The sequence below is a fragment of the Silurus aristotelis genome, assembly GCF_946808225.1.
Source record: "Silurus aristotelis genome assembly, chromosome: 4".
NCBI lineage: Eukaryota > Metazoa > Chordata > Actinopteri > Siluriformes > Siluridae > Silurus > Silurus aristotelis.
This window is the reverse complement of record NC_139577.1, coordinates 33,727,779-33,755,278: the sequence shown is the minus strand read 5'-3', so window position 1 is coordinate 33,755,278 and position 27,500 is coordinate 33,727,779. Positions and strand designations below refer to the sequence as shown.

Below are 27,500 nucleotides of genomic sequence, written 5' to 3'. Positions count from 1 at the left end.
ACACACACACACATCTGATTATATACACACACACCTGACTATATACACACTAGACTATACACACCCCTGACTATACACACACACACACACCTGACTATACACACACACACACACACACACACACACACACACACACACACACACACACCTGACTATACACACACACACACACACACACACACACACACACCTGACTATACACACACCTGACTATATACACACACTTTAGTGTATACACACATGACCATACACACACACACCCTTGATTATATTTACACTTTATACAAACATAAATAAATAATTTATTATAGTTATGGACTATTTACATCAAAATAAAGTATAAAAGAGAAATAATGTGATAAAAGAAAATAAATCCCTGTTTTAAATGAAACAATGAAAAAGAAATACTTTATACTACATAATACTTGTTTTATATGCTATAAAGAAGAAGAGACAAAAAAGGAGAAAAGACATTGATAAAATAAATAAAAAAATCACAATATAAAATCAGGGGGGAAATTATTGGCGTTTAAAATATAAAAAAGAAGAAAAAAAAATAAATAAAAAAAGGGCAAAAAGGGGGTAAAAACCAAAAAATGTACAATATTTATAATAAATAAATAAGTAAAATTATAAATATTTTTTTTTTTATTATTAAATGTTAAATGTAAGCATATAATGGGGAAAGAAATTGTATTAATAATAATATAATATAATTATAATATGGCAAAAAATATAAAAGAACACTGGAAAAAAATAGGATATACTTCCCTTGAGTTTATAAAGTCTGTGTAACCCAGATGGCGTTCCACAGTGACGACTCCAGTGTAAGAGTGAAAACTCGCACAGGATCTGAGTCTCTTTTCACTCACCACTGTTTTTTTTTTATATAAAAATTTTGCTGGTTTGATGGGAATTTCATCAGACGTTAGTTGTACGCAGAGCTGCTGACTCAGGAGCGTCATTACGGACAACAGGCTGCGGAGTCGTTAATTAAATGTGGGGTAATTAAAAAAGAATCTCGTGTCAGTCTGCCTGTTCTGATTAGCACTTATTTATAATTAGCAAGAAAGAAAAAACTGGCATCAATCACGGCTGGAGCTGGAAGTCCATTCTGACCTCTGAGTCTCTCTCTCTCTCTCTCTCTCTCTCTCTCTCTCTCTCTCTCTCTCTCTCTCTCTCTATCTCTTTCTCTCTCTCTCTCTCTTTCTCTCTCTCTCTCTCTCTTTCTCTCTCTCTTTCTCTCTCTTTCTCTTTCACTCTCTCTCTCTCTCTCTATCTCTTTCTCTCTCTCTCTCTCTCTCTCTCTCTCTCTTTCTCTCTCTTTCTCTTTCACTCTCTCTCTCTCTCTATCTCTTTCTCTCTCTCTCTCTCTCTCTCTCTCTCTCTCTCTCTCTCTCTCTCTCTCTCTCTCTCTCTCTATCTCTCTCTTTCTCTCTCTTTCTCTTTCACTCTGCTTTAAGCTCAAGTAAAGCGCTTGATGGAGCATGTGTCAAGTCAAGTCAAGTGACTGTATTGTCATTTTAACCGTATATAGTGAAACCAAGCGATGTTCCTCCAGGAACCCATATAAACTTTACAAACAAGTACAGTGGCTGTGAAAAGTCTGGAGTGTTTTATGATGTTTGAGAGACACATGCAAGTTCCTTTGGTTTTTATGACAAACTCAATTCATCATGGAACGCTATGAAGATTTCCTTTGACCAAACAAATCTATCAAAGCATCCGGACAGTTCCTTTCTCCAAACATTCAGCTGAAATACTTTGTGTCTGGGCAGGTGGTTCCATGATAAATACACTCCAGACGTCTGTCTGCTCTCTAAATAACACGTACAGAACTCAGACGTGCGCTTCGGCTCATCGTCTTGTTGTACGGTGAAGTCGTTCTAATGAGCCGCAGTCCAGACGGAGCTGCATGGTGTTGAGGTACGGAATGGGAGCCATGTTGGTTTAGGATTTTTTTCACTTTCCGGGACACTCCTTCCTCCAAAACAACCCCAAACTATTAAACTTCCACCTCCATGTGTGAGTGTGGGGGTGAGGGGAGTCTGATCACATCTTCTCTCCTGTTCTCCGTCTAACACAAGTTCTTCTGCTAGAAACAAAAATGTCCCATTTGGACTCTGCAGAACTTTTATTTACTCCTACACTGTTTAATTCTCATACTTTGTTAAATAGAAACAAAAGGAACACGATGCGTCTCTCAGAACCCATAAAAGGCTTAATGTGTTTCCACCCTTTTCTTTGGAACCGTACCTAAAAACGTTTGGTGATTGATGATTCAGCAGCATTTATTCGTGGAAAGAAATTGAACAAAGGTGTGTGAGTGTGTGTGAGTGTGATTGTGTGTTCAGTCCAGTCTCTTATTGAGGAGTCTGGTGGCTTGTGGGAAGAAAATACCCATGTGTAAAAGCTTCTAACAGGAAGTGTTTAGATAGAAGGACCGCTCGGTGTTCTATCCTGCTGTACAGCATGGAAAACCTCGTATAAGCCACGATTAGCTCATCCTGACATTCTGCAGAGAATTATTCCCAGGATTATTGCAGTTCATGCCCTCATTTCCATTCTGAACCTGGAGCTCAAGCCTGAATGTCTGCATGGGAAGAGATCCTGTTCTCCTACCCAGTGCAGTGTATCTCTTGTGGGCTGTTTTCTAGGGATTTCTGAATTCTGAATGAACGACTTCATTGCCTACAGTTGATGGTTGTGAACATGATGAAGGCTAGAATCTGATGGAAAGTCACTTTCATAAGTCAAATGACTAATCTTATTACTTTTGAACTTTAGGATCAATATGGATCAGTATGGTGTAGTACTCTATATAGAATATTTATGTTTATTTAAAATAAAGTTTGAGCATTTTGATCGTCTTTTGGTCATCTGAACATGTCTGCTGATTATTTTATTCTTTTTTTTTATTATTCTTTTTTTATTTATTTGTTATTTGCTCTATTAGAATATACAGAATATACTGACTATTGGGGATCTCAGTACGTCCCTCTATATTGGCTTTTATTTATTTATTTATTTATTTATTTATTTATTTATTTATTTATTACAAAGAATTGAACTGATTCCTCTCAATACGTCCTACAAGATTGGCTTTTATTTTATTTTATATATAAGCAAAGGATTATTCCCAGGATTATTACAGTTAATGCCTCCATTTCCATTCCAATCCTCTCTTTAGTAGAGCAGTGTATCCCGTTTAGGGTATTTTCTAGCGATATCTGAATTCTGAGAGAATGACTTCATTGCCTACATTTCACTCTGATAGAGTGAACATTCGATATACTCTTTCTGATGGATTATTTAACATAAAATCTCCTCAGGAAAAGAACTTTGGTCAAAACCATTTTATTTTATTTATCTGACGGAAGCTCCTCTGATGTAATGTATGTTTATAAGCGTTTTTTTTTTATATTGAATATATTTGTATTTAATAATCATGATGGTAAATGATTCATCACAGAAGCTAATACATGGTGGGTCCAAGGTTTATGAGGAAATTATTCATAACCTCCTCTCAACTCTGACTCTTACACCAGAGTCCAAATTCAGTCAACGCTTACTCGTTTTTATTCCCTTCTTCCTATAGAGTCAATTCGACTGCTATGTACTGAATATGGATCAGTGACTGGGTAAATACGTGAGTGATTTCAGACCCAGCTTGTATTTTATGCCTTTACACGTTTAGGACTGAAGCCCTTGCTGGATTTATTAAAAGATCTGTTTTGCTGTTTAGATTAAACTTCTTTTCATTTTGTTTGTTTGTCAGCTGTTTTCTTTTATTTCAGGGGAATCATATTTGGTCATTTACATGAGTACATGATAGAAATGTTATTATTATTATTATTATTATTATTATTATTATTATTATTATTATTATTATTATTATTATATTAAGAAATTAACCTCATCTTTACAATAAATCTTATATGATTGACTTTTTCTTATTTTTCCATTTATAATATTGACAAAAAAAAAAATAACACATTTTATTTTATGTATGTATTTATTTAATTGATTGATAACAGTATATTCTGACTATTGGGTCTCAGCATGTCCCTGCAGATTGGTGTTTAATTTGTTCATTTTAATTTATTTTATTTAAATTTTTTTTTTTTTTATTAATTGACTGACCTTATCTTAATACTTTCTACAAGATTGGCTTTTATAAAATTTTCGTTAGTTGATTTTAATATATTTCATCTTACAAAAAAATAGATAAACTCCTCTCAGCATTTCCCTGCAGATTTACTTTATTTATTTTTAAAGAAATGGACTGATTTATCAATATGTGTGTTTTTTCCCTTTTATTTTCAAATTCTGCAAATTTATTTGTCTGTAATAATATTGTAATTTCTTTATGTAATAAAGACTCGTATTAACCTTGTAATCCTCTTACTCTTAGCAATGCATCTGTTCGGATTGAACTGGCAGCTGCAGGAAACGGAGAATTTTGCGTTCGAGAATGGACAGGTCAAACCGGACGGCACAACATCTAACGGAGTTACCACACTGTCAGCTGAGCACGGTAAACACACACACACACACACACTGAGTGTCAAGTCCAGTAATATATCAGGGCAGCTGTGCGGATAGCGGTCAGGCTAAGTGCTAAAATGTTACGGTAAGCAGTCTCATCATAACGGCCTTCAACCACACATCTATCTATCATTATTAGGATGGAGAGAGAGAGAAAGAAAGGAAGAAGATCCATTATCTTTGCTGTGTATGTATGAGTATTCCCTTTGTGTGTGCGTGTGTGTGTGTGTGTGTGTGTGTGTGTGTGTGTGTGTGTGTGTGTGTGTGTGTGTGTGTGTGTGTGTGTGTGTGTGTGTGTGTGTGTGTGTGTGTGTCGCTGCTTGCAATGTTATTCGTTGTTCTATGCACACAATCAGGTTTATTTTAATTGATCTTTCTCTCTCTCTCTCTCTTTCTCTCTCTATCTATCTATCTATCTATCTATCTATCTATCTATCTATCTATCTATCTATCTATCTATCTATCTATCTATCTATCTATCTATCTATCTGTCTCTTTCTCTCTCTTGCTTTACAGTCTAAATTACTGTAGTTTGTTTGGATTTAACTTTTATCATATACCATTCCACATGTAGTCCCCATCTGCTGTGATAATAAGCTTCACTCTTCTGGGAAGATGTTCCACTAGATGTTGTGGAGATTTGTGGAGATTCACAAGGCTGTTAGTAAAGTCAAGCACTGATATACAGTGAGGAAAATAAGTATTTGAACACCCTGCTATTTTCCAAGTTCTCCCACTTAGAAATCATGGAGGGGTCTGAAATTGTCATCGTAGGTGTCCACTGTGAGAGACATAATCTAAAAAAAAAATCCAGAAATCACAATATATGATTTTTAAACTATTTATTTGTATGATACAGCTGCAAATAAGTATTTGAACACCTGTCTGTCTGCTAGAATTCTGACCCTCAAAGACCTGTTAGTCGGCCTTTAAAATGTCCACCTCCACTACATTTATTATCCTAAATTAGATGGATCTGTTTGAGGTCGTTAGCAGAATAAAGACACCTGTCCACCCCATACAATCAGTAAGAATCCAACTACTAACATGGCCAAGACCAAAGAGCTGTCCAAAGACACTAGAGACAAAATTGTACACCTCCACAAGGCTGGAAAGGGCTACGGGGAAATTGCCAAGCAGCTTGGTGAAAAAAGGTCCACTGTTGGAGCAATCATTAAAAAATGGAAGAAGCTAAACATGACTGTCAATCTCCCTAGGACTGGGGCTCCATGTAAGATCTCACCTCGTGGGGTCTCAATGATCCTAAGGAAGGTATGAAATCAGCCCAGAACTACACGGGAGGAGCTGGTCAATGACCTGAAAAGAGCTGGGACCACCGTTTCCAAGGTTACTGTTGGTAATACACTAAGACGTCATGGTTTGAAATCATGCATGGCACGGAAGGTTCCCCTGCTTAAACCAGCACATGTCCAGGCACGTCTTAAGTTTGCCAATGACCATTTGGATGATCCAGAGGAGTCATGGGAGAAATTCATGTGGTCAGATGAGACCAAAATAGAACGTTTGGGTCATAATTCCACTAAATGTGTTTGGAGGAAGAAGAATGATGAGTACCATCCCAAGAACACCATCCCTACTGTGAAGCATGGGGGTGGTAGCATCATGCTTTGGGGGTGTTTTTCTGCACATGGGACAGGGCGACTGCACTGTATTAAGGAGAGGATGACCGGGACCATGTATTGCGAGATTTTGGGAAACAACCTCCTTCCCTCAGTTAGAGCTTTGAAGATGGGTCGAGACTGGGTCTTCCAACATGACAATGACCCGAAGCACACAGCCAGGATAACCAAGGAGTGGCTCTGTAAGAAGCATATCAAGGTTCTGGGGTGGCCTAGCCAGTCTCCAGACCTAAACCCAATACAGAATCTTTGGAGGGAGCTCAAACTCTGTGTTTCTCAGCGACAGGCCAGAAACCTGACTGATCTAGAGAAGATCTGTGTGGAGTAGTGGGCCAAAATTCCTCCTGCAGTGTGTGCAAACCTGGTGAAAAACTACAGGAAACGTTTGACCTCTGTAATTGCAAACAAAGGCTCCTGTACCAAATATTAACATTGACTTTCTCAGGTGTTCAAATACTTATTTGCAGCTGTATCATACAAATAAATAGTTTAAAAATCATACATTGTGATTTCTGGATTTTTTTTTTTAGATTATGTCTCTCACAGTGAACATGCACCTACGATAACAATTTCAGACCCCTCCATGATTTCTAAGTGGGAGAACTTGCAAAATAGCAGGGTGTTCAAATACTTATTTTCCTCACTGTAGGTATGAAGGTGAGGAGGCCTGGGGTGTAGTTAGTGTTTACATCAATCCCAAAGGTGTTCAGTAGGGTTTATAGCAGGAGATCTTTCACTCCAATGTTACCATGTAAAACAGATCTTCATAGAGCTGGTTTAGTTTACATTGAAATTGTCATGCTGGAAGACGTTTGGGTCTCCTAGTTCAGGTAAAAGACGTCCTATACAATTGTATGCCTCATTGTGGTAACACATATACCTGGAAAAGTTCCAATATTTTTGCCTATGTAGTGTATTCCCTGGCTGGCTCATCATTAATTAAATTGTGTAATGGATCTTTGATTATATATTCCACCTCTTCAATACCACATCCCGAGGAAGTTAAAACTCCTTCACATGAAGCATGATAATGTTTTTGAGTGAAAATTCAGTTGGGACTCCTGGCTGGTTTACCAAACCCCATAATGTAGTTTTTGTACAAAAGTACAAACAAAGTTCTTACATGATATTAATGCAATCAGTCAAAAGAAAGAACAGATAATTTGGAAAGTCCCAGGATGCACTGTAACAGCTGGTTTTATAGATAATACACTCGAGTGTACACATAATGCACTGGTGCTTTTTGAGAGATGTTTGATCTGAAAGGCTCATGCCAGACATTTTTTCAGCTTTTGACTTTAATGAACATACATACACACACTCAATCACACACAAACACACACACACACGAGGGAGTTTCACAAAGTCATAAAGACACACTAATGTTCTCTCAGACGCAGTGGAGGAGCAGCGAGACACATGCTGAGAAATCACATCACCACCATACTAATGTCTGAAAAACACAAAGGGAAACAGATGAACAGGGACAGAAAGAAAACGAATGAAATGAATGGGTGAACGTGGGGAAAGATACGTGGTGAGAAATGTGTCGGAAATCGTACACCGACTCTCTAACACACTATTTATTATAGAGCAAGCGAGAAGCACAGAGAACTCCAAGCCGTTCTCATTCCTCAGCGTAACGAATTCCTCAGTAAAAATATCAGGTTTATTCAGCAGGGATCTGTATCTTATTCACATCAATTAGACTCCAAGACATCTCTGTACTTCTCACAAGTTTTGCTGCCTATTAAAACAATTAAATAGATGAATTTTCCAGGTTTCTCAATATGTCTGCAATATGTCTGTTTTTTTTTTTTTTACAAAGAAATTGATTGGATTATCTAAGCATGTCCCTACATGGACAATTTCATTTTATTTTATATGCCTAAAAAATGCTTAAGAAAGAAAGAAAGAAAGAAAGAAAGAAAGAAAGAAAGAAAGAAAGAAAGAAAAAGAAAGAAAGAAAGAAAGAAAGAAAGAAAGAAAGAAAGAAAGAAAGAAAGAAAGAAAGAAAGAAAGAAAGAAAGAAATGGAATCTTATCTCTTTCCATCTTAAACAATTCAATTTTATTTTGATAAATATAAAAAAACTATGTAGAATATTTAATATTATATATATATATTATTATTTTTTCTTTTTCTTTTTTCTTTTATTATTTATTTATTTATTAATTTTTTACTTTATTGGCAAATCTTGACAAAAATAAAGCAGCAGGTCCATCAGTATTGAAGTAAATCTCCATCAGCATGCAGCAGGTGCATGAGGAGGAGACACGGCTCTCACAGCCTCCCACATCCACAGTAAGCACAGGGATTAGGAGCTCCATCACGCTGAGATAAAACCTTCTCTTTTCTCCGGATCGCGTCCCAACTCGCTCGGTCCTCATCTGTTTAAAGTAACAACTTTATTAAAAGAAATTTTTTTTTTCCTCTAAGTAAACAATTTTATTTCTCTTTAATCAAAAATGCACAAAGCCAGCTGTGCACAAATCCAGCTCCATGAAGATCTGCTTTACATGTGGATGTTGGAGTGGAAGATCTCCTGCTATAAACTGCACCCCAGACCTCCTCACCTTCTCACCTACATCACTACCTGACTTTACTCACCCCCATGTAGCTAAATGAATCTCCACATAAATCTAGTGGAACATCTTCCCAGAAGAGTGGAGCTCATTATTATAGCAAGTGGAAACTACATGTGGAATAAGTTGTTCAGAAGGAAGCATGAACCAATGTTACGATCAGGTGTCCACAAACATTTGGCCCTATTGTGTAGATAGATAGATAGATAGATAGATAGATAGATAGATAGATAGATAGATAGATAGATAGATAGATAGATAGATAGATAGATAGATAGATAGATAGATACTTATAGTTTTTTTAGTTATGATTCTTTATATAATATATATATATGATGAGGGATAGGATTCTGAGAGTGGAATGATGGAGCGAGGGAATGCAGAATAGTGAGATAAAGGAAAGGAAGGGAGATAGAGAGAGAGAGGGAGAGATTTTTTGATGTGCAGAGGAAGTGGTGAATGAGGGAGAGGGAATGAGAGATGGAGAGATGTTTGTGTTAGTAATGTGTCTCTCTGTCACTTTAGACTCTGTGTTTGCTCAGCGTTTAGCTTCATGCTGTGACGTCGTTAGCAAGAGAGCGTTCGAAAAAGAAAACTTCTCATTCACCTTGTGTGTCCTGTTCTCCCTCTCCCTCTCTCTCTCTCTCTCTCTCTCTCTCTCTCTCTCTATCTCCCTCTATCATCCCTTTCTTTAGTGAAATGATGGTGTTAATATTTAAACACGCTCCTCGCCTTCTTTAGTGGCGGTTTTGCTAAAAGTGCGGAGTGCTAGATTACGTCTGGCCATTATTCTCTTCTGATGTCATACACTCTTTCTCTCTCTCTCTCTCTCTCTCTCTCTCTCTCTCTCTCTCTCTCTCTCTCTCTTCTCTCTCTCTCTCTCTCTCTCTCTCTCTCTCTCACTCACTCTCTCTCTCTCTCTCTCTCTCAAACACACACACACACACACACACACACACACACACACACACACACTATGTGAAGTGATGCTCTGTACTTGAACAGGTTTGAAGACAAAATAAAAAGGATGCGTAGAAGATCGAGAAATAAACAAAAGAAAATAGAGGCTTGTTGAGGAAAAGAAGGAGGGATACGAGTGGGGATGGAGTGATAAAGAGCAGCAAGGGAAGATGAAAATGAAAAAGGAATTGAAAAGAGAGAAAAAGACAGAAGTGAAAGTAAGATAGGAAGGAAGAGAAAAAAAGAAGGGAGAGAGAGAGAGAGAGAGAGAGAGAGAGAGAGAGAGATGCAATTTTAAAATCACTGAGAAAGATGGAATTATGGAGAGGAGGAAACACACACACACACACACACACACACACACACACAGTTGAAGTGGCCAGCGAACGTCTAAAACTCCCAAATGTCGAGTTGCTCTTTGTCCTGTTTTTTTTTTTTTTTCTTTTCCCACTGTGCATCATCCTGGCACTAATTTTTTTATCCCTCGCTCTTCTCCTCTCTCTGAGCGACACCATGCTGCTGATCAGACCTTCACAGATGGTGCGTTCCTCTCCGTTCTCACGCTCCGCACGAGCTCCTGTCTTCACTCGCTGCTTCTTCCAGCTCACGTGTAAGAAACGTTTAGCATTGATGCTAGTACGTGTAAATTAGCTCTGTAGAAATTGAGAATAGAAAGAAAGAAAGAAAGAAAGAAAGAAAGAAAGAAAGAAAGAAAGAAAGAAAGAAAGAAAGAAAGAAAGAAAGAAAGATAAACAAATAAACAAACATAAACAAACAAATTGGGATCACAGAAAGAAAGAAAGAAAGAAAGAAAGAAAGAAAGAAAGAAAGAAAGAAAGAAAGAAAGAAAGAAAGAAAGAAAGAAAGAAAGAAAGAAAGAAAGCTTTCATTCTTTGTCCTTTTTTCCTCCTTCCCTGAAACATTGTTCTCCTTGCAGACTTTGTGCAGGCGCCTGAGTGATGTGTTTCTCTTTAGCGCTGAACAGGAAGCTGGTGGGAAGTGGGTTTGCTGCTCCATTTCCCTCTGAGTTGTTTATTCTGCTCATCGCTGAGATCAGCACATCCATAAATAAGACGGATCGGAGGTTCACTCTAAAATAAACGTTACACCAAAGCCGCTATAAAATTTTAAGATACGTTTGGAGTCAGTGGGATGGAGCACTGCCGCCGCCGCACCGCTGGTTAGCATTAGCATGCTTAGCGCTTTATGGAATAATTAATGGTGTATTAATGCCAGCTGGTTTCCATTAGTGAGCACATGAGCTCAGAGTCGTCTGTCTCCCGTAATGCAATATACAGAGACAAAGAGAACAAATGTCTGAGTCCGGCTACCAAGAACTCTTCTTTTATTTCATCACACACTGAAAAGTAATTCGATGGTTGTTCCTGAACAAGACTTTAAAGATTTTAACAAATAAAGGAGTCTGAATCAGTTGCTAAAGGTAAAGTTCAACATTAAATTCCTCATTCGCTGTTGCAATACCCTCCACTCTTCTGGAAAGATGTTCTACTAGATTTTGCGGAGATCTTTACCACCAGCTTTTCCATGGAAAGCATGCTTTCATAAAGCTGACTTTGTACACCAGGGCATTGTCATGTTTGGGTCTCCTAGTTAAAATGAAGTGAAAATTTCATGCTACAGCATCCAAAGACTATTTTGTGACAATATTGTGGCCAAGGTTTGGAAAAAAACTCAAATGGCTGGAGAAGTCAGGTGTTCCTATACTTTTGGCCACTCCTTGAAAAAGCTGGTGTAATGAGAACATTCCTACAGGATTGGACCTGTCTCCAGTTTAAATAAGGGCCCCCTAAATAACTGAGAAAATGTAAAATAAATCATAAAATGAAAACAAGTCTCCATACTGGACTCATATCTTTTTTTTTTTGTTGGACGCGAGCGTCTGTGTGTAATAGCGCACCATTTCCAAAAAACGCCTCTGAAGAACGACACGCCAGAGAGCCGGGCGTTTTTCTCTCTCAAGCTCGGTCAGGGTTAACCCACAGGGCTGGGGTACACATTTAGCAGGACGTGTGGGTGTGTGTCTGCATTACGTCTGTCCAGCAGAATCCACAAAAACTTCACATGACCTGCAGCTGAGTGTTGAGTCGCAGATTTGATTTTGTGTTGTGTGGGAGTTACGAGTCCTGGACTGAGCGGTACTGTTTATTTACCTAGTTAGAAAGCCAGCGAGCTAGACATGAGACACACACACACACACACACACACACACACACACACTCACACACACACACACACACTGTAGCCACGGACTATATACTATACATTATACACTATATACTATACATGATATACACTATACACTATATACTCTACATTATACACTATATACAATACAATATACACTATACATTATACACTATAAACACTATGCATTATACACTATATACTATACATTATACACTATATACAATACATGATATACACAATACAATATACACTATACATTATACACTATATACAATACAATATACACTATACATTATACACTATAAACACTATGCATTATACACTATATACTATACATGATATACACTATACACTATATACTCTACATTATACACTATATACAATATACACTATACATTATACACTATAAACACTATGCATTATACACTATATACTATACATTATACACTATATACAATACATGATATACACAATACAATATACACTATACATTATACACTATATACAATACAATATACACTATACATTATACACTATAAACACTATGCATTATACACTATATACTATACACTATACATTATACACTATATACAATATACACTATACATTATACACTATAAACACTATGCATTATACACTATATACTATACATTATACACTATATACAATACATGATATACACAATACAATATACACTATACATTATACACTATATACAATACAATATACACTATACATTATACACTATAAACACTATGCATTATACACTATATACTATACACTATACATGATATACACTATACACTATATACTCTACATTATACACTATATACAATACAATATACACTATACATTATACACTATAAACACTATGCATTATACACTATATACTATACATTATACACTATATACTATACATGATATACACTATACACTATATACTCTACATTATACACTATATACAATACAATATACACTATACATTATACACTATAAACACTATGCATTATACACTATATACTATACATTATACACTATATACAATACATGATATACACAATACAATATACACTATACATTATACACTATATACAATACAATATACACTATACATTATACACTATAAACACTATGCATTATACACTATATACTATACATGATATACACTATACACTATATACTCTACATTATACACTACATACAATATACACTATACATTATACACTATAAACACTATGCATTATACACTATATACTATACATTATACACTATATACAATACATGATATACACAATACAATATACACTATACATTATACACTATATACAATACAATATACACTATACATTATACACTATAAACACTATACATTATACACTATATACTATACACTATACATTATACACTATATACTATACTTGATATACACTATATACTATACACTATGCATTATACACTATATACAATACATGATATACACAATACAATATACACTATACATTATACACTATATACACTATGCATTATACACTATATACTATACATTATACACTATATACAATACAATATACACTATACATTATACACTATATACACTATGCATTATACACTATATACTATACATTATACACTATATACAATACAATATACACTATATACACTATACATTATACACTATATACTATACACTATACATTATACACTATATACTATACATGATATACACAATACAATATACACTATACATTATACACTATATACAATATACACTATACATTATACACTTTATACTAAACATGATGTACACAATACAATATTCACTATACATTATACACTATATACTATACTTGATATACACTATACATTATACACTATATACTATACATTATACACTATACATTCTGGTCATAAACTATACACTATAACAATATTAATAAATATAATTTCTATCTCTGTGCAGGTAAAGGGGGTGTGTATGTTCAGGAGAATAACACTATAGACACAGGTGAGGTGGATGTGGGGAGACGGGCGGTGCAGGATGTTCCTCCCGGAATGTTCTGGCGTTCTCAGCTCTTCATTGATCAGCCACAGTCGCTCAAGTTCAACATCTCGCTGCAGAGAGACGCCCTTGTCGGAGTGTATGGACGGAAAGGCCTGCCACCGTCACACACACAGGTAACACACACACACACACACACACACACACACACACACACACACACACACACACACACACACACGGGTAACAAACACGCAGTCAACTTCAAGCTATCTTAAAGTTAAGCTAGCGAAGCTATGTTAGTGAGTGCATTGGAACATTGTGGGACCCGAGTAGTGAGTGGGCGGAGCTGTCAGTGCTGTCAGTCGTCACGCCACACACACACACACACACAGGTGTTTTTTGGTGACTCCCGATGGCACTTGGTGCTAACAAGATAGGTGCTAACTATCTGGTGTTGCTTCAGTGCCCCACAGTGCTGCCCAGTTTTCCTCTGTGTCACTCAGTACTTCATGGTGTCCCTTTGTGGCACTTGGTGCCACCCAGTGCCCCTCTGTGCCACTCAATGCTCCTCTGGGCTGCTTGGTACTCCGCGGTGCTGCCTGAATCCCCTCTGTGCTGCCTCTTGGTCCTGCTTGGGTGCCACCCAGTGCTCTTTTGGAGCTGCCTGGCTACACCCACTACTTCCCCTGCTGCTTGGTGCCACTCGGTCCCTTTAGTTACTCCGGATAAATCAATAGGTTTCTTTAAGGCTGTACAGCAGGATGGGATGAAGGGATGAAGGGATATTGATGGATGGAGGGATAAGAGATAGGAGTTAGGTCTGCAGACTCCTCCGCAGGTCGAGACGGCGTCGTTTCTCTCGCTCGGCTCCGTCTGTTTCCTCTGTCTCGTTTTCTTCTGGAGTTTTTTTTTTAGATAAGAAAAATGTGTTGTGTGAAATGACAGAGACAAAAAAACTCGACCGCAGACAAGATTCTGTTTCTCTTCCTCTCTTACTCCATCTCTCCCTCCCTCCAACCCTTGCTGTATCTCTCCCTCCCTCTGCGAACCCTTCTCTTTCTCTCTGTATCTAACTCTGTCTTTCTCTCTATCCTTATCTGTTGTTCCCTTTGTCTGTCTTTCTTGTATGTCACTTTCTTTCTCTTTCATTCTTGTATGTCCCTCTCTCCCTCTCTCTATCTTTATTTCTTTTATGTCCCTTTCTCCCTCTTTTTATCTTTCTCTTTTATGCTCCTTTCCCCCTCTTTCTGTCTTTCTTTTTTATGTTCCTTTCTCTCTCTTCCTCTCTCTTTTTTCTCTATGTCCCTTTTATGTCTCTATCTTTCTTTGTGTCTCTCTCATGTCCCCTAACTATTTCCCTTTCATGCTATCTCTTTCTCTCTCTCTCTCTCTCTCTCTCTCTCTCTCTCTCTCTCTCTCTCTCTCTCTCTCTCTCTCTCTCTCTCTGTCTCTCTCTCTCTCTCTCTCTTTATCTTTCTCTGATTGCTCTTCTCTCTATTTGTTTCCCTCTGGTTTGTCGCTCATGTTCTGTATAGTTCAGTTCAGCACTGCTTATCTCTATGATGCTCTCTGTGGATCTGTTTCTCTCTCCCTCTCTCATTCTCTCTCTCTCTCTCTCTCTCTCTCTCTCTCTCTCTCTCTCTTTTTCTCTTCCTTTAGTCAGTTCATCAGAAGGCAGGAGAGAGCTCCTCACTGAGCACTTAAAAGTCATCAAGAGCCTCTTAAAAATCTCTGAAGAACCTCAAACACACCGACTTCTGCCCTGTTCTATACATCTTAAAGCGAGTCTAGTGAGTTTAAAATAGTCTAGTGGGTGAAAATGCTAGTCTAGTGTGTGAGAAAGCTAGTCTAGTGGGTGAGAAAGCTAGTTTAGTCAGTTAAAGCTAGTCTAGTGTGGTAAAGCTAGTCTAGTGAGTAAGAAAGCTAGTCTAGTCAGTTAAAGCTAGTCTAGTGTGGAAAAGCTTGTCTAGTGAGTAAGAAAGCTAGTCTAGTGGGTGAGAATGCTAGTCTAATGAGTTAAAGCTAGTCTAGTGTGTTAAAAATAGTCAAGTGTGTTAAAAATAGTCAAGTGTGTTAAAGCTAGTCTAGTGTGTGAGAATGCTAGTCTAGTGTGTTAAAGCTAGTCTAGTGTGTTAAAGCTAGTTTAGTGTGTTAAGGATAGTCAAGTGTGTTAAAGCTAGTCTAGTGAGTTAAAGCTAGTTTAGTAGGTGAGAAAGCTAGTCTAGTAAGTAAGTAGGCTAGTCTAGTGGGTGAGAATGCTAGTCTAGTGTGTTAAAGCTAGTCTAGTGTGTTAAAGCTAGTTTAGTGTGTTAAAGATAGTCAAGTGTGTTAAAGATAGTCAAGTGTGTTAAAGTTAGTCTAGTGTGGTAAAGCTAGTCTAATGGGTGAGAATGCTAGTCTAGTGTGTTAAAGCTAGTCTAGTAGGTGAGAATGCTAGTCTAGTGTGTTAAAGCTAGTTTAGTGTGTTAAAGCTAGTCTAGTGTGCTAAAGCTAGTCTAGTGTGTTAAAGCTAGTCTAGTGTGGTAAAGATAGTCAAGTGTGTTAAAGCTAGTCTAGTGTGTTAAAGCTAGTCTAATGGGTGAGAATGCTAGTCTAGTGTGGTAAAGATAGTCAAGTGTGTTAAAGCTAGTCTAGTGTGTTAAAGCTAGTCTAATGGGTGAGAATGCTAGTCTAGTGTGTTAAAGCTAGTCTAGTAGGTGAGAAAGCTAGTCTAGTGTGTTAAAGCTAGTTTAGTGTGTTAAAGCTAGTCTAGTGTGCTAAAGCTAGTCTTGTGTGTTAAAGCTAGTCTAGTAGGTGGAAAAGCTAGTTTAGTGTGTTAAAGCTAGTCTAGTGTGTTAAAGCTAGTCTAGTGTGTTAAAGATAGTCAAGTGTGTTAAAGCTAGTCTAGTGTGTTAAAGCTAGTCTAGTGTGTTAAAGATAGTCAAGTGTGTTAAAGCTAGTCTAGTGTGTTAAAGCTAGTCTAATGGGTGAGAATGCTAGTCTAGTGTGTTAAAGCTAGTCTAGTAGGTGAGAAAGCTAGCCTAGTGTGTTAAAGCTAGTTTAGTGTGTTAAAGCTAGTCTAGTAGGTGGGAAAGCTAGTGTAGTGTGTTAAAGCTAGTGTAGTGTGTTAAAGCTAGTCTAGTGTGTTAAAGCTAGTCTAATGGGTGAGAATGCTAGTCTAGTGTGTTAAAGCTAGTCTAGTAGGTGAGAATGCTAGTCTAGTGTGTTAAAGCTAGTATAGTGTGTTAAAGCTAGTCTAATGGGTGAGAATGCTAGTCTAGTGTGTTAAAGCTAGTCTAGTAGGTGAGAAAGCTAGTATAGTGTGTTAAAGCTAGTCTAGTGTGCTAAAGCTAGTCTAGTGTGTTAAAGCTAGTCTAGTGTGTTAAAGATAGTCAAGTGTGTTAAAGCTAGTCTAATGTGTTAAAGCTAGTCTAATGGGTGAGAATGCTAGTCTAGTCTGTTAAACCTAGTCAAGTGTGTTAAAGCTAGTCTAGTGGGTGAGAATGCTAGTCTAGTGTGTTAAAGCTAGTCTAGTGAGTTGAAGCTAGTTTAATGTGTTAAAGCTAATCTTGTGAGTAAGAAAGCTAGTCTAGTGGGTGAGAATGCTAGTCTAGTGAGTTAAAGCTAGCCTAGTGTGTTGAAGATAGTCACGTTTGTTAAAGCTAGTCTAGTGTGTTAAAGCTAGTCTAGTGAGTAAGAATGCTAGTCCAGTGTGTTAAAGCTAGTCTAGTGGGTGAGAATGCTAGTCTAGTGTGTTAAAGCTAGTTTAGTGTGTTAAAGATAGTCAAGTGTGTTAAAGCTAGTCTAGTGAGTTAAAGCTAGTCTAGTAGGTGAGCATGCTAGTCTAGTGTGTTAAAGTTAGTTTAGTGTGTTAAAGATAGTCAAGTGTGTTAAAGCTAGTCTAGTGAGTTAAAGCTAGTCTAGTAGGTGAGAACGCTAGTCTAGTGTGTTAAAGCTAGTCTAGTGTGTTAAAGATAGTCAAGTGTGTTAAAGCTAGCCTAGTGTGTTAAAGCTAGTCTAATGGGTGAGAATGCTAGTCTAGTGTGTTAAAGCTAGTTTAGTGTGTTAAAGCTAGTCTAGTGTGCTAAAGCTAGTCTAGTGTGTTAAAGCTAGTCTAGTGTGTTAAAGATAGTCAAGTGTGTTAAAGCTAGTCTAGTGTGTTAAAGCTAGTCTAATGGCTGGGAATGCTAGTCTAGTGTGTTAAAACTAGTCTAGTAGGTGAGAAAGCTAGTCTAGTGTGTTAAAGCTAGTCTATTGTGCTAAAGCTAGTCTAGTGTGTTAAACCTAGTCTAGTAGGTGAGAAAGCTAGTCTAGTGAGTTAAAGCTAGTCTAATGAGTAAGAAAGCTAGTCTAGCGGGTGAGAAAACGAGTTAATGCTAAATAAGTAAATTAATGCTAGCCTAGCACACGTTGCATTTGCCAGTTAAACTTGTTGGCTAGCTGTACTTGTTAGCATCATTAGCCTCATAGCTCGAGTGGTATGCTAAGGAAGCTTTAGGCTAATTGATCTGAGGTAAAAGTGTGTATTTGAAAGCAGGTGTGTAAACTCAGTATGGTGTATAATAGCATAAAGTATAATTTGTATGTGTGTGTTTGTGTGTGTATGTTTGTGTATGTGTCACTGTACATTTAATTACATGCAAATGAAAGGCTAATTTGTGTAACATAGCAGCGAGCACATCAGTGCAATTAGACCTGACTGTTAGCAGAATTAGTGACTAACTATGAGGAACTTCTGCACCTCTGAGTGTGTGGGTTTGTGTGTGTTAGCATTAAACATCGCGCTATGTTTTGCTAGTATGTCATTTCTACGCTAATTTCGTATGTTAGCTAGCTCGCAAGTTGCCTAGCAGTGCTGCTAGTCGTTTAGTGTTTGTGCCCATGTGGATCGTGATGTTTTTTTAATAGATTCTAAAGTTATGCTAATTCTCCTGTTTTGTCATGTGGTGCAGTACGACTTTGTGGAGCTGCTGGACGGCAGCCGATTGATCTCGAAGGAGAAGCGAGGCCTGGTGGAGATGGAGGGATCCCTGAGGAGAGCGAGATCGGTGAACGTCCACGAGGCCGAGTTTATCCGTTTCCTCGACTCGGGGATCTGGCACCTGGCCTTCTACAATGACGGAAAGAACGCCGAGCAAGTCTCCTACAACACCATCATTATCGGTGAGACCTTTCTCTTCCTGTCTCTCATTTTCACTTCTTCTCTGGAATCCCAAGTCCCGTCCTCGGCGCTCCTGAGGAGAACCGAGCTCCAGAAAACAGTCTCCTTCATTCATTTGCACATTAGCATCCTTTAGGTTGTGACCTATGAGAAAAAAGGAAGCTTAACTTACGGCTAATTGGCTAAGGTGGCTAATTGTAAAATTATACTAGCATCGGTATCAAAAAAGAAAGAAAGACAGGGAACAAACGAATAAATGAACGAAAGAATGAACGATAACTAGTCAAAACATAACTAGCGTTATTTAGCACTGTTCATGTGGTGCTTTTATTTATTTTATATTTACCCACGGTTATTAGCGTTAGTTTACACAGGCAATGCTGTACATTAGCATCCCACTGCTTGTTTTATTTCACCTCCAGACATCCATCCATCATTTTATCCAACATTGTAAGACGAAGTTTGGAGTTAGCATGACAGAGCTGGCGTTCTTCAGTTAACATATTTCCAGCATTTTTGTCTTTTCAACACCTTTAGACTTTTGTAACAGTGCTAGTGTGATTCTGCTAGCTTTACTAACATTAGTGTCCAAAGGTGAAGTTTAAGAAAAGGGACAAGAAAATATTACTTGTGTGTGTGTGTGTGTGTGTGTGTGTGTGTGTGTGTGTGTGTGTGTGTGTGTGTGTGTGTGTGTGTGTGTGTGTGTGTGTATTTTTCATAACGGCTGATAATAAAGGTTCGCTAGGAGTTATCCCCATGCTCCAAACTTTGGTTAGCATTTATGGACACAACGTGTTGTTTTATTGAGTTTGGTTTACGGCTGAAGTGTGTGTGTGTGTGTGTGCACAGGTGAGTGTGTGTAATGCTCATCAGAGCTTTATTGATCGCCACTTTAAGTGGTTGGCAGGCTGGAGCAGGCTTCCAAGCGCTGGTGACCCACAGGCTTTATCGTTCATTCGTTCGTTCATTCATTCGTTCGTTCCCTCTCTTTCTCTCTTTTTTTGTTCGGAGTAATTTCCTTCGATTCGATCACCAGTCCCTGACATGGAGGGAAATTAGCAGCGGGACTATAGCTCCCGGACCGTTGCTCTGTGTGTAATAAGTTAACCTTTTGAAAATGAAAATTGATTGTGTGTGTGTTGAAAAAGAGAAAGCGAGATCTCGAGAGAAAGAGAGAGAAAGAGAAAAAGGGAAAAAGGGGGTAATAACACTGTAATAACCGAGAAGACAGGCAGGGCGGTTCACTTCATTACACTGTCACTCTGGCCTCTTCTGGTCAAACCCCTTTTCTACACCACTTAATGAAAATATCGACAGACTGTGTCATAACTTCCCCTCGTTGACTCGGCAATGAAGCGAGACCATGTACAAGTACACGTGTGTTTATGTTTGTGTGTGTGTGTGTGTGTGTGTGTGTGTGTGTGTGTGTGTGTGTGTGTGTGACTTTGCACATTGTATTGTACACCATCGATACCTGAGACAGCTCAGATATTCAGGGAGTTATCTCGATACTAGGCATCTTGTAAATACTCACACTGAGGAAAGCCTGCTAATTTTCAGCCATTTGCACACAACAAAAGTGACAAAACAAGTCGGAAAGATCACTACTGTCCTGGATGTGTTGCTTAATCATAATCCCATGTGCTGCTAAATCATTTAGATAAAGCTCTCCCTGAGAGAAACTCGCACCAGGTGGTCTATTCACCACAGATAATCTGTATGCTTACTTGGAAAGTCTTTCATCAAACTAGCATCAGGATTAAAATAGCCAGAATCAGGCATCAGGAATGTTTGGATTAAGTTAAATTAATAAAGTTAGAGATTGTGTTTAGTCTTTCATAAGGGCAATGAGAACTTGTGTAAATAAGAGATACAACAGGCAACAATATATTAACCTTAACTTCAGATAAGTTGTTAAATCATCATTATAAAGCTTAATGTGACTAAAATCATGAATTTTCTAGCTAGCACATAGTCAGTATATGCATTATAGAGACTTTGTAAAAGTATAGAAGCTGAGAAATAAGATAGAATTCTTTAAAAAAATTACTATTTACCTCAGATAAGTTGTTGAATTACTTATAAAATGCTTTATAAGACAAAAATCATGAATTTTCTAACTAGCACATAGCCAGTATATGCATTATAGAGACTAAAGGTATAGGATCTGAGAAATGAGACAGAATTGTCTAAAAAAAATTATTAATATTTACCACAAATAAGTTGCTAAATTACTTATAAAATGCTTCATATGACTAAAATCATGATTGTCTGGCTTGCACATAGCCAGTATACCTATTACATAGGCATTGTGCAGACACAGAAAAGTAAAAATTAAACAAAATTGGCAATATTAATATTAACCCCAAGTGGTCTGCTAACTTCTACTCTAAATGACTAAATGAATGATGTTTTATACACAATGCACAGGTGCAGTAGATATGAAAAAAGTCTGAAGTATTGAAATTGACCTCAGATACGTTGGTTTGTTTGTTGGTTTGTTTGTATCAATTACAGGCCTCATATGACTAAAATAAGAAGTTATATCACTACTATATAAACCAGTAATTCTATAATATAGACATTAGAAAGGTATAGAAAATAAGAAATGAGACAGACTCATGGAAGAATATCATGAAATCATTTGAAAAAACGTTGAACTCAGTTAGGTTGCTAAATCACTAGTACAAAGACTTCATGTAAAAAAATAATGAATCTTCTAGCTAGAACATAGCCTGTTTAATATAGACTATGTACAGACACATGACAGTGAAAATGAGACATCATTGTTTAAAATGAAAAATTTTTTTTATTTATGTTTCTAATTAATTGTTAGCTTAGATTTGGTGGAAAATTACCACAAAAAGCAAAGAAATGAGACAAAACTTTCTTAAATATGGATTTTTACCTCAATTTGCAAATTATTATTATTTTTAATAAAAGCATTTGTATGATAATAATGATATAGCTGATAAGTGGTCTATATGCATTGTACACACAAACTAACTGTGTAAATTAAACGTCATTGTTCGAAATATTATCTTTTAGCTCAGATAAGATGCTAAATTACTACCAAAGGTCTCTGTGTGACTAATACAATGTAACTCTAGCTAGCAAATAGCCCATAAACCTATTAAATATATATTGTATTTATGTAGAAGCCAAGAAATGAGACAGAATTGTTTGAAATAGCAACATTTACTTAAGATATGCTGCAAAATTACGGCAGAAAGACTTTGAATGATTAATATAATGATTCATCTAGCTAACACATAGCCACTTGGTATTATAGAGAGAATTTGCAGGCTCAGTGACCATGAAAACGAGACATAATTGTCTAAAATAATAACTTTTACCTCAGATGTGGTGGAAAGTTTCTATTAAATGCTTTGTATGGTTAAAACAAGAGTAAAATTAAAACTAGCATGCACTAGCTGTAGGTAAAAATGACTGTTTTTTGGGGTGGTTTGAAAATAAAACATCGAACGACAAGCAAACTGTCTAGAAATCATGGCCACTAATAGAGTCTCAGAACATTGTGCTGATTAATGTGCACGTAGCGGTGTGTGTGCGCGAGTGTGTGTGTGTGTGTGTGTGTGTGTGTGTGTGTGTGTGTGTTAGTGTGTGTTTAACAGGTATTAGCTTATTTGTTACTTCAGGCATTGCTTTTTATTAGGATGTGTTTGTTTTATCTAGAGACCACTGAGCCGTTTCTAGCGTCCCGTAGGCTGTATGTGTGTTTGTATGTGTAAGTGTGTTTGTGGGTATATGTGTGTGGTATGCGTGTGTGTGTGTGTGTGTGTGTGTGTGTGTGTGTGTGTGTGTGTGTTTTATTGTGTGTTAATTGGTAGTAATAACTGTGTGATTGGTTCATTAAAGTGTTGCGGCTTCGGCTGCATCACACATCTGCGACATTTAATTAAAGACCTCAAAAACCTCACACACTTTTAAAAGCTTTCTCTAAAACATGCATACGCACACACACACACACACACACACACACATATACACACACACACACACACACACACAGAACCTCCTCAATTAATGCATTCTCTTTGTCTTCGTCTTTCAATTTTTCCATACAGATTCTGTGACAGAGTGTCCACACAATTGCCATGGCAACGGAGACTGTCGCTCAGGAACGTGTCATTGTTTCCCAGGGTTCCTTGGGCCTGACTGTTCACGAGGTAACACACACACACACACACACACACACACACACACACACACACACACACGCATATGTCGTAATTGGTTTCAGATTGTTATCAGATGGAGTGCAGCTGCCTAGCAGAGCTTCTACTGATTGGATGTTATTAGTGAGACGGCTTGCGTCAAGATCTGAGAACGCCGTTCTGTTTTTGAGAAAAAAATACAATTTATTTATCAACAATTCAAAACCGATGGTGAATGAGTCACCCAAAAAAAATAATCCACAAAAAAGCAAAAGTTTGTACGCCTTTAGCTGCAGCCGGCGCTGACAGTCTGAGTGCACTAATGCAGAGAGTCTTAAACAAGGAACATCCTCATTGAGCGTTGTTTTGGAATATAATGTAGCCTTTATTTTCCAATAAAAGACAGAAGTATTGCTATTATCTTTAAGTGAGAGCACTGGAAGATGAAGATTTTACGTAATTGTAACATTTATAGGATGAAAAACTCAATGTAACTTACTTAATGTAAGTTATTACAGGAAACGCTTTACTGAACGAATCGTTCCTGCAAAACTCGAAAACAGTCAATAAATAAATGAAGAAATGAAGTTAAGAAAAAGAAGAACACACTTATTTGTAAATTATTTAACGTTTAAATTGTAATTGTGTATTTTACTTATCATGCTTAAATAGGACCTCTATTAAACGGATCAGTCTTGTTCTGGCCTTTTTGTATTTTCTGTTTATCATGCTTTATATATATATATATATATATATATATGTGTGTGTGTGTGAAAAGTGTGGAAGCACATACGTTTTTTATGGGTTTCAAGAGACACATGCATGTAAAAGGCAAAACCGCACAGTGAGTGAAGGAAAGTTCTGTCCAAATGGGACATTTTTATCTCTACCAGAGGAACTTGTGTGAGAAGAAGAACATGAGAGAAGATGTAATTAGACTCCCTTACCCCCACACTCACACATGGAGGTGGAAGTTTAATGGTTTGGGGTTGTTTTGGAGCAGGGAAGATTCCGGAAAGGAATCCTGAACCAACATGGCTCTCATTCCGTACTTCAACACCATGCAGTTCCGTCTGGACTCATTGGAACAGACTTTACCTTACAAGACGATGAGCCAAAGCGTACGCCTGAGTTCTGTACATGTTATTTAGAGAGCAGACAGACGTCTGGAGTGATATCTATCATGGAACCACCTGCTCAGTCACCACACCTCAATCCTACTGAACTGCTCTAAAATGAACTTCATCACAAGAAAGAAATCTCCAACTAGTGAAGAACATCTTCGGCAAGTTTTACAAGAGGAACAGCAAAGTGTTTGATCTGAATGTTTGGAGAAAAGATCTGTCCAACATTACAACATTAGTTTGTCTTAAAAGCCAAAGGAACATGCATGTGTCTCTGAAAAGCTTTGACAGTTTTCACCTCCACTGGACATGTATATCTACATATAAATACTGTATAACATTCTGTTGTGTTTAATGCTAAGAATAAAAGAAGAGTTGGAGTTAGCATCACTTTCAATTAGGTGCAATTTATGAGTAAATTACACCGTTATAATGTAACAAACTTGTCCTTTAAATGTTAAATACAATGTTTTCTGCTGTTCTTACAAAAATATTCCTCTATGTGACAACCATTTAAATGCAGCCAGCTAGCACATAGCTGCCAAGTCTTCTACAAACTTACTGATTATTTCCAGGCACAAAAGATAGCAATATTTAGTTCAGATATGGTCAAGGATTTGTAACAAGATGCTAAGTATGGCGTCAAGTGACGCGACAAAATAAATTACATTTTGCATCAATACCTAAGCAAAGGTCAGGGTGAAAATGTTGCATTTGTGTGATGCGGATGAGCTCTGTAGCTTTTTCTTGTCTAATCTAATCAAATTTAATGTAATCTATTAGAATTTTACTTTTCTTTGCAGCTGCGTGCCCAGTGTTGTGTAGTGGGAATGGACAGTACTCCAGGGGGCGCTGTCTGTGCTACAGCGGCTGGAAAGGCACCGAATGTGACGTTCCAAACAACCAGTGCATCGACATCCATTGTGGAGGCCATGGCATCTGCATCATGGGCGCGTGTGTGTGCAACTCCGGTTACAAGGGCGATAACTGCGAGGAAGGTAAGGCTACGATTAGATATTATTGCTTACATTTACATTTACATTTGCGGCATTTAGCAGATGCCCTTATCCAGAGCGACGTACAAAAGTGCTTTAAATCTCTAGTAATGAATAAATCTACACTGGTACGCAAGATTACAAACTTAATATAAATATAACTCGAATTCAACTTGGAAAGTGCTAATTTAAGTATTTCAGGAAGAGGTAGGTCTTCAGTCGTCGCTTGAAGATAATCAGGGACTCTGCTGTACGGACAGCAGAAAAATGTAATCACTTCCTGCCACTGTGTGTCATAGCACTTGTTCCCATTGCAGCCAGGGGCGGAGCTTCAATCATTAATGTCAGATTGTTATCCAGAGACACCTACAAACCTGTGCATCTCCACCTTCTGGTCTATAAGTGAGTTGCTTTCATGCTAGCTCCAATTAGCCATGATGAAATGCTAATCATTGTTTTAGCTGAAAAAAAAAAAATAAATCTTACTGAAATGGTATTGATCACCTAAAATTAGTTTTTTTTTTCTGTACAACCCCAGCAACAGGGAGAATAATAAATCATTAGAAGATTAGAGTCGAACTTGAGTTCTGTTTAAGTCTTCCCATCGAGAATACATTTGGGGATTGATGTAAAAAAATAAAAACATCGATCTTCACCCAAAAACACATCTCGGCCGAGCCGGCAGTCGGTGCATACCGATGTGTTTTGTAATGAATGATAAACACGTCCTTGTGGAAGTGACCTGAGTGTGTTTACTGTGCAGTGTTTCGTGTTTCTGTGCCTCTAGTCAGAGCGAGCTGCACTCAACACGACCCTCGCAACCTGTCGCACGCTTTCCAAAGTCACCCGAAGTCACGAGATAACAGTCCTCCACTCGTTTGCATATTCATTACGTCCTCGTGATCATCTGCATATCTGTTGGGGAACGCTTACAGTTGAAATGACTCTCTATTGTGACTCACTGTTGTGCAAGAATTGAATTGGTGGACAAATAGTGTTCAGAGAGTGGTCATTAGGAACAATCGATTTAATTGTGATTAGTGATTGTTTAGAACAATTGATTGGTTATCGCAAACAAACAGTGGTGATTAGTGATTGGTTATTGGGAACAACAATGATTAGTAATTGGTCGTTATGAACACTGGTGATCAGTGGTGAGTGGTGAGACTGTGGGGAAGCTGTAGTGATCAGTTGATCTGCTGAAAAGTAAATAAAAAAGGTGGGGGCTTTAAAAATCAAGTGACAAAGTCTGTAAAATGGTAAAACTGGTCCAATCCTGCACTGATGAGGAACTGGGCTAAAACCCCTGAGGCTTCTGAGGTTCTGATCTAAAAGTCCACCACTCTTCTCACTTGAAAGTCAAGTGGACTTCGGCGAGGTGAAGTGCGAGCCAGTGGCCGGGCGAGGCAGATTATCAGGATTAACGTGTGTTAGTTGTGGGTTGTAACCAGAAGCTAAGCCTAGAGGAGCATGAATTAACTTCTTACAGCTCAGCTACGACTCAGGAAATCCCGCGTGATTAGCTGATGCGAGATGAAGGGGAACGTTCTTAGGACGGTTCTTCTAATTCTTTAAAGCTCTCGAGCATGAACTCCTCGACCTGACATTTTCATGTCTCGTTACTGGAAGCCGTGCGGGTCTTGAGGGTTCAGAGCCGCTCGTGTAGCCCTCGGAGAAGTTCACGCTGAGGTAATGTGAAACACACAGAGTACATCTTGCCATGAATAGTCCCTGTGCTCCTGTGCATGCTCGCTGGGGTCAGTGATTACACGTTATTCATTATTAATTATAAATCTTTTTCCTGGAACAGGAGCAAAAAAAAAAAAAAAAACGCCTTCATGTTAATTAGAGCCAGCAAGCACCTGGTATCCATGTTTCCTCCTGGAGAAAGGAGCAGCTTGAAAGCGTAGCGTAGCTCTTCAGCAGCTCCTCCATTATGGTGTGTTTCATTACTCCATCGAGGACACCCGGATAATGTGTCACAAACACACTGCTGATTACCATCAGGGTCGGAGGAGACATCGATTTCTCTCTCTCTCTCTCTCTCTCTCTCACACACACACGCACACACACACACACACACACACACACACACACACACACACACACACATATGCGTA

General features: G+C 37.9%; 1 protein-coding gene across 1 annotated transcript in view; it reads left to right on the top strand.

The window, feature by feature from the left end:
* Window positions 1-27,500, top strand: part of LOC310724779 (teneurin-3-like) — a gene marked incomplete at its 3' end in the record, with an annotated part of 164,927 nt that overhangs the window by 127,120 nt on the left and 10,307 nt on the right. The window contains exons 7-11 of the mRNA XM_083539050.1: window positions 4,415-4,537; window positions 13,902-14,116; window positions 18,875-19,085; window positions 23,172-23,273; window positions 25,189-25,383. Of these exons, the coding sequence (XP_083395176.1) occupies window positions 4,415-4,537; window positions 13,902-14,116; window positions 18,875-19,085; window positions 23,172-23,273; window positions 25,189-25,383 (846 nt within the window). The remainder of the gene's footprint in view (window positions 1-4,414; window positions 4,538-13,901; window positions 14,117-18,874; window positions 19,086-23,171; window positions 23,274-25,188; window positions 25,384-27,500) is intronic.